The sequence below is a fragment of the Panthera leo genome, chromosome D3, assembly GCF_018350215.1.
Source record: "Panthera leo isolate Ple1 chromosome D3, P.leo_Ple1_pat1.1, whole genome shotgun sequence".
In the NCBI taxonomy this organism is placed as follows: domain Eukaryota; kingdom Metazoa; phylum Chordata; class Mammalia; order Carnivora; family Felidae; genus Panthera; species Panthera leo.
The window spans coordinates 27,824,348-27,837,151 of NC_056690.1; the positions used below are offsets into that span (position 1 = coordinate 27,824,348).

Below are 12,804 nucleotides of genomic sequence, written 5' to 3' on the forward strand. Positions count from 1 at the left end.
ATCCCCTGGCCTCCACAGTCCACCCCAAGTGCAGGCTTGATCACACTACACTCTCAGGAGGTTCCTCTTCACCCAGATGAGTCCCTGGTTCCTCAGTCCAGCTCAGGAGGCCCTGTATCTGGTACCTACCGTGTCCCATACACACAAGCTCTCTCAGACCCCAGCCTCTGCCCAAGGACAGATGGATGGATAGGTCAACGGACCCTCAGGTTTCCATCATGGTGCTCAGGAACCCATGAGCAAAAGAAGAAAGTGGGAAGAGGCTCCTTCTGAAGAAAATGTCTTGGCAGCTCCTGCAGGCCAGGAGAGCAACCCCACTGATCCCCTGCACAGCTGTCCCCCCATCACACAAGGATCTGAAATGCATGGACTCACCACACCTCAGAGTTTTATTATCAAGGTCTCACGTTCAAGGACAGATTCCTATGAAGTCCGACTCCCCAAGGAGAAGGGAAATAGCAAGGGTTGGCTGTGTCCCATCGCTGAGATGGGCCTGCTCAGGACCCATGATCCCAGTGGGCAGGCAAGTAGGTGCCTGAGAGCGTGGCAAGGTGTTTCAGCATACACAGGACCCCTGGTGCATGCAAGACCGCTCCCCTCCCCCACAGGACCACCCCATGCACATAGGAGATCCCCCAGAGCACAAAGGACAACCAACCAGGCGGTGCTTCTGTTATGAAAGCAGGTTCTTCTGGAGTTGTTCTCATTTCTCATTCCAAATGGGGCCTCTCCTCTCTAAGAGCAAGTCTGGTTGTCCAGAAGTGGACTACAGCCAGGAGAGGAGGAGCCACTCTTAAATAACAGTCTACTCCTGTTGTTTTGGTCAAAGCAAAGACCCACTAGCCAGAAGCACATGTGGATGTGAGAGGCACACCTCTGCCTGTGTGGCACGCATGTGTGGGTATGCCTGGGAGTGTGTGTGTGTACCTCTCTGTTGCTCATATGTGCATGTGTGTGTGTGTGTGTGTGTGTGTGTGTGTGTGTGTGTGTGACCATGCACCTGCAGGTATGCGTGGAAACATGTGCCTTGAGTATGTGCCTCTGTGCTTGGGCAGGGGGTAGGCCCAGGTGCCTTCACACATGCATAGCACACCTGAGCCCCCCTCAGACCTGGCCATGTGACTCTGTCACTCCCACTGGCATGAGGGTGGACCCTGAGCTGGACATGACAACACAGACAGGTCACACAAACACCAGAGGACCCTGGTCCTGGGGGATGCTGGCCAAGTCACAGGCAGTACATGTGATAGTTCCTATCCATACTAGCCCTCGAGGCAGGGCCTTCCTGGAGCCCAGTGGCCACATCCAGGGGGAAGGGTTAGCTCTGCAGCTTGAACTCGTGGGTGCTGGTCTCCCAGCAGGAGGGGTCCTTGTCCAGCATGCTACGTTCTGTGAAGGTCACATGCCCATCCGCGTCCACGAGGATGACTGTGTTGGTTCTGAAAGAGAGCAAGGGGCCCACGTTTAGCCCTCTGCCCTCAGCCTCCTGCCTGCCTGTCAGAGCCCCAAATGAGGCCTCGGTCACCGGGAACTCTCTCCTGTCCTCCTTCCCCACTACCCATCCCAAATGCTCAGTGCACCTTCTCTCCTCCTGCCAGCCCTCCCCAAGGCCATACCTCACTTAGTCAGCTCCTGTCTCCCCCTGACAGAGGGCAGGCACCAGGTCCTTGAGCAGCTGAGCACAGGCCAACACCCAGGGTGGGCACACACATGCTGAAGACTGGTCCAGCTGCAGCTGGACCCAGCAGCCACACACTCAGCCAGGGAGCAGACCTGGCACTCTGCCTCATGCACATGAGTACACGTGAGCAGGAAAATAAGAAAATAAGTCTATGACAGAGGACAAGCTTGAAAAAAACTGATGCCCTGCCACTTGCTAAGGGAAAACCCTGCCCAATGGAAAGACCACCATTCAAGTCTATAACACTCAGGTGCTGGAGCATCAGTGCTGGGCATTGACACCACCCTGACCCTGCCTACCATCCTATCCCCCAGCTAGAGGGCTTGAAGTTGTCATTTCCTGGAGGATGGAAGACTTGGGCTGACCTGAACCCGAACACCAAGCATACTTGCAACATCACCATGCACTCAGAGTACATGTGACATCACCCTGGCATCACTCAGCACTTGCCACCACCCAAGCACCCCATCCCTGAGTCCTTACGGCTGTGGGCCCCTAAGAGCTTGGCCTATCCATCATAGTCACAGCAAGCTTCCAGCCTGGAAGGAGGCTGGTACCCACGGGGCCTGGTGTAAGCTAAGTCCAGGCAGATGTGGCTGTGCACACGGCTACAGTCGGCCTATAGGCCAGGTGGGTCAGATGCGCACTCCTGGAGCATCCTGGCTGGTCCAGAAGCCTACCCTCTTCTGTACTTCCCAGGCAGGTCCAAGTATAGCATATGGGCTACCCTGGGCAGAACCACATGGGCGGACTGGGCCTCCCTGACACACACGGAGCCAATCTTCCTCTGCCCAGGAGGGAGAGAGACAGGGAAGGAACTTGCTGGCACAGGAGACACTGATGCCAACAGCTCCTCCCTCCCAGGCATTCTCTCCTTGCAGCTGAGACTAGTAGTTGCCCTTCCGTTAGGTGATGTCCCCAGGCTGAGATAACCTAATAATCCCTGCCCTGGTCACACAGGGAATGTGACAGGCTCAAGGACATAGGGCGAGCGAGGGGAAGTGCCGGGCAGTGGGACCTCTGCGCCCACAGGGATTTGCCAACCCAAGGGTGCCCGTAGCCATCCCAGCTCCCCTATGGCTGTGTAGGGAGCAGGAAACAGCCCAGGAACCATTCTTGCAGCACCCATGGGAGCCAGCAGGCATTTCATGCTAACATTAACTAATGTGGTATCTGCTGGCCCCACAACCCCCCAAGCTGAAATAGCACCTGCTTTTAGACAGGGCAGAGGCTCTGGGATCCATAGAGTTGAGGGAAGGCCGGGTTCCTCATGGGACAGGACTGAACACACCTAGCAGCCCCTCGTACCTGGTGCCATAGCCTGGGCAGCGCACACACACAGCTGCGTACTTGCTCAGAAAGGGCTGCACATACTCCCTGCCCTGGTCCTCAATAGCTGGGTCTGGCAGCTGCCTGGAAGGAAAGAGGAGGGGTCACCATTGCCTCCACCCACCCAACCTGCAGCCCCTCCTGATGTCCTCAAAGCCTGCGGTGTCTAAGGAGCCCACCAGCTTCACGAAGTGGTTGGGGAATCCATGAGGACTGTTCTGTGCACTTTCGTGATGAAGGCCTCAAATCTCAGTCCAATTTTTTATTCAGGACTCCATCACTGAGCCCCGGCTGCCAGATAGTGATTGCCGGGACAGTCCCCCTTCCAGAACCACCAGGAGCCTTCCCTGGGACCCAGGGACATGAGCACCTGTGAGCTGAGCACTGGGGAAGGCTCTGATGAATCTGCAAATGTCAGGGGTCCATCTAGTCAGAGCTGTACAGGGCCACCCACAGGAAGGACAGAAGCCATCTCCCGGAGCAAACTCACCTTCCTGTCTTGGTGAGGTTTGAGTGGTTGGGGTGCTAGGGGTGGGGGCCTGGCTGAGGGAGTCACTGGCCCCACACACTCCCTGCCTACTCCAAGAGGTACCCCACGGGCATCCCTCCATGTGACAGGAGCCCATTCAAGCCCTGTGGCTTACCAGCCACTGAAGCTGGTGCTGGGACCACAGCTGTCAATCTAGGCAGCCAGGACCCCATTTCAGGCCAGAGGGGATGGCAGACAGTGACCAAGGGCCACGTGGACTTGCAGCTGAGCATAGGATGCTGGGCCAGCCCAAGTAGGACTTTCCTGAGGGGCGGCTGTGCTGAAGCAGAAGGAGCCGTGGTTTGTGGTTTGGAGAAGAGAGGGAGAGTAAGCAAGGGGCCAGGAGGGTCCCAGGAGAGAACAGTGGGAGGCAGCCCGTGGAGGCTCCTCTGAGGGGCTACAGGGGCATCTGGGCAGGATAGTGGCCTGGCCTGAGTATGGGCCACATTACTGAATGGAAGGAAGGTAGCTTGCCAGCACCTTTGACCCCCAGCTGATGGCCAAGACACACCAGGGGGTGGTGTCCCTAGGGCAGGTGCCCTGTGCAGAGGCCACTGAAGTGCCTAAAGGAAGTCAGGTCAGGGGCAACTTTCCCCCAGGCAATTCCTGGGACAGGCATGTCTGTGCCACAGCACTGATAGGACAGCATGTTGAAAGGACAGTTAACCTGATGACATACCCCTAGGTCGTCTGCTTGTTTCTGTGGTTTCTGAACTACCGGGGAGCTTTCTACAATCTCCCAGTAGCTGTGTGCGGACGCGGAGAACCTCCAGCTACTCTCTGTCCCACAAAGGCCTGCATCAAGCCTCTGAGAGCACTGAGCTTCCAAGTGCACTGGCCCAGGAGGGGAGCAGGTAGGAGAAGAGCAAAAAACAGTGTGTCCGTACAGGCTACCCCAGGGTGAGGAACGTGTCCCAGTCCCTTCCATGAGCCTCCCAGGACAGGAGAGTCTGCCTGACTCTATGTCCAGGGCTAGGGCAGAAGAGGGATGCTCTGATTGCCCCAGCTGGACCTGCCCACTCACGCCTCATCATTGTTGAGCACGTGCAGGAGCTGGGCGATGAGGGCATCCTTGGGCAGCTCCTGGCTCCGCTCCACGGCCTCCAGGAAGAGCTGCTTTCCAAAGCACAGCTTCCTCCAGGGTGTCTCCAGCAGTGCATTGCTTAGTCCATAGGTCCCTGCAGAAAGGGGGATACTCCAGCCGGTGCAGAGACCTCACTGTCTGAATTCAGGGTAAACTCCCACCCACCCACCTACCCACCCTGGGCAAGGGGCCAAGAGTATGGTCCGGGGGTACTGAGGCCAGGCCACCCCATACTCTAGCACCTTCTCTATGTGTATTTCTGACCCGTCTGTGTGGCAAGGAGTGGAGAACTCAACATAGCAGGGCATTCACAGGAGACCTTGAGGCACAGGTGTCAAGGGGCCTTGATAGGCAGAATAATAGGGAATAGACAACCTAAATTCCGACTGGGCACAGGCAAGGGGATACTCAAGAAGGAACCATCTCCCCATCTCACCGCCATCTCTAAGCTGGAAAAAGCTGCAAGGTATGGATCCACCTGAGAAGGTCAAGGGTGGGAGAATCAGCAACCTGAGGCCAGAGGGGTATATGCTGGATATGTCAGTGGTTAGGGAGCCTGCCAACATCACAAGAGCCTCACTCAGTGAGAGTGGGCAGGGCCCACCTCTACTCTATACTGGCCAGGACCCTGAAGGGGGAGCCATAGAGTCTCAGCGCTACTTTCTCCGAACAAGTTCTCAGTGGGTTAAAAGAATGTGTGACAAGAAAGAAAAGGGTTTCTCATGTCAAAAAAAGGAGAGGCACGGCCTTGAAGTGAAGAGGCCCCTGGAGCCGCAGGCAGCAGTGGCAGGTGAACTCGGAGTCATGCACCCTGAAAGATGCACTGAGGACAGGGAGCCACAAGCTTTCAGGTGAGGATCTCAACTAAGTCTGAGGTGGCCATAGCCACCTCCAAGGAAGACAGCCCTGGCTCTGCTGGGCCACCAGGCTGGGTTATCATTGTGCTTTATCCATCAAGAGCAACAAGTTTTTTTTTAATGCGAAAAAAATTAAAAATAAAAAAAAGAACAACTCAATAATAAAAATACAAAGAACCCAATTTTAAAAAATGGGCAAAGGACTAAAGAAGACAGGTAAATGAATTATAAGTACACGAAAAGAGGCTCAGTATCATTTGCCATCAGAGAAACACAAATTGAAACCACCATAAGATACTTCATATCCACTAGGGTGGCTATAATCAAAAAGACAGACAGGGCACCTGGGTGGCTCAGTCAGTTGAGCATCTGACTTCGGCTCAGGTAGTGATCTCACAGTTCATGAGCTCAAGCCCCACATCAGGCTCTCTGCTGTCAGCGTGGAGCCTGCTTCAGATCCTCTGTCTCCCTCTCCCTCTGTACCTCCCCCACTCATGCTCTTTCTCTCAAAAATAAACATTAAAAAAAAAAGACAATAATAACTGTTGGTGAGGATGTGGAAAAATCGGAAACTCACATGCTGCTAGGGAGAACATAAATGGTGCAGCTACTTTGGAAAACAGTTTGGCAGCTCCCAAAAGAGGCTACACAGAGGCCTTACCACCCAGAAATTCCATTCCTAGGTATAAAAACAAGAAAGGTGAAAACACGGGTCCCCACAAAAACTTGTAACAAGTGTTCACGGCAGCATTACCCACAAGAGCCAAAAGGTGAAAGCAACCTGAGTGTCCATCAACCAGATGAATGGAGAAACAACATATAGAATATCTGGGCAACGGAATTAGTATTCAGCTGTAAAAAGGAATGAAGCCTTAATTCATGCTACAACATGGATGGACATTGAAAACATGATGGTATGAAAGAAGCCAGTCACAAAAGGCCACATATTGTATGATTGCATTTATATGAAATACCTAAAACAAGCAGATCTACAGAGACAGAAAGTAGCTTAGTGGGGGACGCCTGGGTGGCTTAGTTGGTTAAACACCCGACTTTGGCCCAGGTCATGATCTCGCAGTCTGTGAGTCTGGGCCCCACATGAGGCTCAACACTGACAGTGTGGAGCCTACTTGGGATTCTCTGTCTCTCTCTCTCTCTCAAAATATAAATAAACTTAAAAAAAAAAGAAAGAAAGAAAGAGGGGTGCCTGGGTGGCTCAGTCGGTTGAGCATCCGACATCAGCTCAGGTCATGATCTCACAGTTAGTGAGTTCGAGCCCCGCATTGGGCTCTGTGCTGACAGCTCAGAGCCTGGAGCCGCTTTGGATTCTGCGTCTCCCTAGGACTGAGGGGTAGGAAGAGTGGGGGGTAAATGCTAATGGGGATGGGGGTTTCCCTTTAGGGTGATGAAAATGTGACAGAATTCAATAGCAGTTCAACAGCAGGTGTGATAATTGCACACCTTTGAGAATAGACTCAAACCTACTGAATGGTACAGTTAAAATGAGTAAATTATATGATACATGAATTATATCTCAACAAAGCTTCTATTTACATTTTTTTTGATGTTTATTTATGTTTTGAGGGCGGGGGAACAGGGTGTGAGCGGGGGAGGGGCAGAGAGAGAAGGAGACACAGAATCTGAAGCAGGCTCCAGGCTCTGAGCTGTCAGCACAGTGCCTGACGCGGAGCTCGAACTCATGGAACATGAGATCATGACCTGAGCTGAAGTCGGATGCCCAATGGACTGAGCTACCCAGGCGCCCCAACAAAGCTGCTATTCAAAAAAAGTGACACGGATCAGGCAAGGTCAAGCTCAAGGAAACAACATGATGTATTTGAAATGATTTCCCTCCCTCCCTCTATCCCATCCTTCCTTTCTTGAGCAGAAAACAAGCATCTCCAGTCACAGAATCTCAAGTACTGATAAACTGAGGGAGGGCATCACAGGGGTGTTTTCCAGATGCTTCCACAAAGGCCTCTGAGCCAATGCATAGAATTGTAAGAGGGGCCTGTGTAAGAAAGGTAAGAGGGGCCTGTGTCCTTTTTTGCCTCTTAGTTTTTGATTCTCTCTGGCAGTTAAGAGCTCAGTGCTAGGGAAGGCTTAAGCTGTGGGCAGGTGGCCTTGGCTGTAGGCAGCCTGACATGTGGACTCTGGGGCCGTAAGATACACAAACAGCAGAAGAGCATAGTCCCAGGAGAGAAATGTGGCAGGGACCCAGACTCTGAAAAGTATACAGGTGTCCCTATAGAAGCAGCCCCCACTTTGTCACCATCCACCAGAGGAGGCTTACCTGGTGCCAGGACGACAGGCTCAGGCTCCCCCCGGTTTCCATAGTAGCAAACGACATCTCCCTTCTCTGTGCTGTAGACAGGAGGAGAGAGAGGGTCAGAAGGGAGCCATGGGGGGTTCTGATCTCTTACTGCCTGGCAATCCCCACGGACCCTTTCCCAGCACAGGGACAATGGCTCGCCATAGCCAGGGCAGGAGCTAGTCAGGGCTCCAGCCTCTCAGGGGCCTCTCAGGTAGGCGCTTTGAGTCTCCTGGCTCCTGACTCCCAGCCCACTGCAGGGACCAATGGCTTGGGAGCAGCCTGGGAGGGACAGCATCTAAAAGACCCTCCTGCCTCATTGAATGCTCCCGTGGCATGGGTACTTGCAGGCTCATGTGTCGATAACTGCTCTGTACCCATAAACACCGGTCACCACCCACACAGCTCATCTCTGGATACCTCCAGACAGAGAGGGATGCCCCAGGGTAACAGAGGCTTCAGAACAAAGCATCAAAGATCACATTTGCCTACTTTCATGCACTGCATGTACATTTAAAAATAGTTCAAAATGCTCAGAGCTGAAAATGTTCCCACTCCTACTAAATACCATAGCAAATCTTCCTACTAAGACTTAGAATTGCCTTCTCTGCAAACTGGAGAAGGACTCTTCCTGGCCTGTGAGCCGCCCTCCTGGAGGCACGGAGACCACCACACATGGGACCTGAGCCTTCAAGATGAACAATCGCAAAGACCAGGTGGGGCTACCGGGGAGTTCCACCGGCAATGCCCACTCTGGCCCCACATGGCTTCACATTCTGCTCATCTTCTTCCTCCCCACAGCTGCTGGCTCATTTCTTAAGCTATCTGGCTAATGACTTCAGGAATTTTGTTTGTAGGCAAAAACCTAGAAAGCATGAAGACCCATGGATTGGACACCAATTCTCCCCATGCCTAGTTAGGGACCAGCTATGATGATGATGGGATTCTTTTCTTCTCGGCCCTGACTTCTTCCCGGCACCTATTGCCAGGGCTGCTTGGTTACCACTGACTCCCTCTGGCCTCTGCCCTGCACACCTGGCCCTCGGGAATAACCCGCTGGGTTCCCCTGGCTGCCACCCGTCCTTGAGGGCTGTGTCTAGGGAGATATGGTCCAACCCTGTGGCCCCAGGAGCCAGGAGAGCTGTTCAGGCACTGATGGGCCCAAGTCCTACCTATAGGAGCCACCTGCCCATGCATGCATCCACTCAGAGCACAGGGCCCTCATCACCCAGCCACTTGACATGGCTGCTGAGCACCAAGTCCTGCTGGGTTACTGGTCTCCCAGACTGGATCAGATGTACACAGAACGACAGATAGGCAAAGTGGTCCCTGTACAGGGGGAGCATGGAGGGCAAGGGAACAAGTGTCTGTGCCAGCACCCACCTCCTCCCATGGACACTTCAGCCTCCACATCAATGCGACTATCCACGCGGCAGGTGTGTGTCCACATGCAGTGGACAATTAAGGCACAGTGGGCCTAGGGCTCCTTGTAGAAGGAAACAGGCTCAGGACAGGCATCTGGTCATTGGCAAACCATGGGGCACTGACCACCTACCCTGATGGAAACTGACGACCTCCACTGACCTCTGGGGCATTGGCAGCAGGGGCACACAAGGAGAGGGCAGCAGGGAGGGAGAATGTGAGAGATGGATGCCCACTTCACCGAAGGGCAAAATACACAAAACGCCTACAGTTCCTGGGCCACATCTCTGAAGCACAAGTCCTGTGGAAGGGAGCACAGGACACCCTACCCACCTTGTCGGGCTGTTCCCACAAATGCCTGAATCCTCCAGCAGCTCTGCAAGGCCTACTCAGAGAAATGCACATGGGCCCTGGGGCATCAGAGGTGGGAACACCCAGCCAGGGCCTCTCCACATTGGCCATCCTTCGTGGCTGTGACATTACCACTCCCCCACCTGACGTGATCTGCCTTATACACCAAGACTGTCAATAGCGTCTACTCTTCTGTCTGCACATTTGTCTGCACGCTTGTAGACAGGGCCAGGCGGGAGACTGGCACCTAACATGCAACCCCAGCCATCCCCCTGCTTCTGCCTGCCATCTGACCGCCAGCCCTAGGCACGGGCTCTGGGATCCCCCCCGCCAGGGACATGGGTCCCGCATGACTCCTGCTAACCTGCACCAAACACCAACAATTACTTCACCACAAAGCTCAGTGTCCGCAGTGGGAAGTAGACCACAGGCAGTGCCCGCTTCTCAACTGACACTCAGCAAATGCTGCTGACCAATAGGCCCTGGGCTACGGGCAGCCCTGTGGAGGTCCAGAGCAGGGTAGCTGGTGTCTGAGCTAATACAGGGTTGTGGCCAGGGTCCAGGCATGGGAGTCACAGAGATAAACACACTCTGAGAAGCCAGGCTACAGCCACTGGCGGCCCAGAAACACAGATGCTACCGGCTGGTGTCCAGTGGCACCACGGCCGTGCGTGCAGTGCTTCTTCCCAACCTGGTGCCCACCTGATGGGATGTGACTACTGTCTCCAGAGGCACCTGGACCCCCCAGCCAGGTGCCCAGAGAAGCACCACAAGACCCCAGCCCTATGTCACTCCAGCAGGGGTCTTAGCCATGTCAGCTGCCTGTCGGAGCTCAGCCACATCAGGTGTACACAGGGTGGTGGCTGTGAGGACGTGCCAAGTGTTGCACATGAAGGGCTCAGCACATCCCCCAAACAGCCAGGCAGGTAACTGCTGGCTGCTGCACCTCTGTGTGCCTCACGTGGACCTGGCAACATCCCCAAATGCCACTTTCCCACATGGCCCAGGCCCTCTGCTGGGTTCCAGCAGCCAGACTCCTAACTCTCAGCCAGCACAGGCACCCCTGAGGCTCCAGGCCCGTGCTTCCTTGGGGACCCTTCCACCTGCCTCTGCTCCTTGCCTACTTGTCTGACTCCAAGTAGGGAAAGACTTGCCCCAAACGCCTGTACAGGCGAGTGTCCATGTCCTCCGGTGACAGGGCCCGTGGGCAGCTGGGACAGCTTTGTTGCCCCTTGACAACTCCAGACAGGCCGAGGGAGCTATCCATTGAGTGCCTTGCAGAACCTGAAATGAGCTGTGCTGCAGGCTCAGACACGCCTCCCTGGAGAAGCCGCCGTGAGGCTCCAGTGCTCAGCAGCACCCGACCACACCGTGGTGCCGGGCTCCACACCAGTCAGCGGTGCTTGGACCTTCCTTCTCTAGCCTGGGACGCTTCTGCCACCAGAGAGCAGGGCATGTGAGGGGCAGCGCCAAAACAGGGGACTCCTTCGCCACAGACATGGGGAGACCTCATGCCTGGAGATGCCCACTGGAGTCATGCTACAGCTGTCGTGCAGGAGCTGGTGGCCCTCACGGCACCACAGAAAGCCCGAGCTCTGTTCGTTGAGTCCCCATGATAGTCGGTTGGTCCTCGGGACCCTCACCATGTCCAACAGGAGCAATGTCCCTGGGGAGGCCACCACAGTACCCCAAGCTTAGTGGCAGGGTGGGAACCCCACTTCCTGTTAAGCCCATGACCCAGCTCTGTGGCAGCACCCAGTGGGTTGCCATCCCCCTCCCAGCAGACCCACCTCAGGTCAGCTGCTATGAGGTTAAAGCCGTTGTACAGGTGGCCCTCCGCAGAGACCTTCTTCAAGTAGGACAAGCTGTCCATGTCTGTAGTCAGAAAGTGGGTCACAAGTTCACCTGTGGGTAGGGGACAGACACACGTGGCCAAGGCAGCAGGGCTGAGTCCCTCTTCATGGGGAGACTGACATGGGGCTGGTCCGAGCTAAACACCACCATGCCAGCCATGTCTCGTTGACCTAGCAGCTAAGGAGGTCTGCATCAAGAACTCTGTTTTTGTTGGGTTTTAATTTTTTTTTTCTTCAATTATACCCCCTAATGAAGTACAGCATGAGGGAAAAAAATCTTCCGTGGGAACAATGTATGTCTTCCAAGGGGGTATTGCTCTGCAAACATTTGACAGGTGGGGAACAATGACGACAGTCAGAAGTGACACTTTGGTTGGGACACAAATGTGGAGAGTGTTCCCTGAGAGGGGCAAACCCTATCTGTGCAGGTGGGTGCTGCGTGGGCCGGGCAGCAGGTGGTTCCCACAGTAATGGCAGCCAGTGGGCCTCAGGACCAGAAACACCCCTCTTCCCCTTCTTCCACCTCCTGTGTCTACATGTGCCCAAGGAAAGCCCACCCCCTGCCCTGCCCGCTCCACCACTGCCCCATGGTACCTCGGCCCCGGGCATCCCGGTCCTGCCGTGGTTGCAGGTAGTTGGTGAGCGCGGCCAGCTTCCCCCGTGTGCTAATGCCCAGCCACGTGCCTCCTTCCTTGCCTTCCTCCATGTCAAGTCCTGTGACAGATGACGGTGTCACCACCAGTAGCACTTACCACGGCCCTGTCCCTATGTCCTAGGGAGACACATAATCAGTCCAGCAGTCCTAGCTATGGGACAGGGGCTTGAACTCCTCATTGCAAGACAGCCCCAAAGCCCACAGGGCACATGAGAGAGACCCTGCCCCCTAGGATGACATCTGATACCCACAGGAGTCCCTGAAAGCTTGCAGTAAAACCTGGCACATGCAGAATGCATGCTGGTGCCTGGACCGGCATTGGGCTGGGAGCACGGTGTCAGCTCTGTCCTAGAAACGGCACCATGCCCCAATCCCACACCCTGGATCAGGTGCAGGGCCACTGGCTGTCCTCTCCCAGTAGGACACACAGGTCCTTAGGGTGGGTACTTCACTAGGAGTCCGGGGTATATCCAGGCCCACCTGTGAGCTTCATCCCCACCCCACAGGCCCAGGCCATGGCTAGTACTCCAAGGGGCCTCGCCACAGGGTCAGTGAGGCCCTTAAAGCCACAGGAAAGCATCTTACTAGACTAGAGGATCATTTTAGTTGAAGATTGGGGTAAAAGCAACTAAGTCATTAAAATGTCATTTTTATAATAATAAGTTATAACAATAAAAGAAATAAGAAATATAAAGATCAGAAAGGAAGAAGTAAAACTGTCTGTTTATAGAC

General features: G+C 54.6%; 1 protein-coding gene across 8 annotated transcripts in view; it reads right to left on the reverse strand.

Annotated features, from left to right (window-relative positions):
- Positions 1 to 362: 362 nt before the first annotated feature.
- Positions 363 to 12,804, reverse strand: part of TANGO2 (transport and golgi organization 2 homolog) — a 36,370-nt gene continuing 23,928 nt past the window's right edge. For 6 of the 8 annotated variants that reach the window (XM_042910298.1, XM_042910296.1, XM_042910295.1 and 3 more), the window contains 7 exons: positions 12,012 to 12,131; positions 11,355 to 11,469; positions 7,774 to 7,844; positions 5,060 to 5,101; positions 4,564 to 4,717; positions 2,990 to 3,094; positions 363 to 1,439 (listed from right to left, as the gene is read on the reverse strand). In XM_042910298.1, coding sequence (XP_042766232.1) covers positions 1,319 to 1,439; positions 2,990 to 3,094; positions 4,564 to 4,717; positions 5,060 to 5,101; positions 7,774 to 7,844; positions 11,355 to 11,469; positions 12,012 to 12,131 — 728 coding nt within the window. In that variant the 3' untranslated portion in view covers positions 363 to 1,318. The remainder of the gene's footprint in view (positions 1,440 to 2,989; positions 3,095 to 4,563; positions 4,718 to 5,059; positions 5,102 to 7,773; positions 7,845 to 11,354; positions 11,470 to 12,011; positions 12,132 to 12,804) is intronic. The other 2 variants (XM_042910301.1, XM_042910297.1) reach the window with 2 other exon arrangements.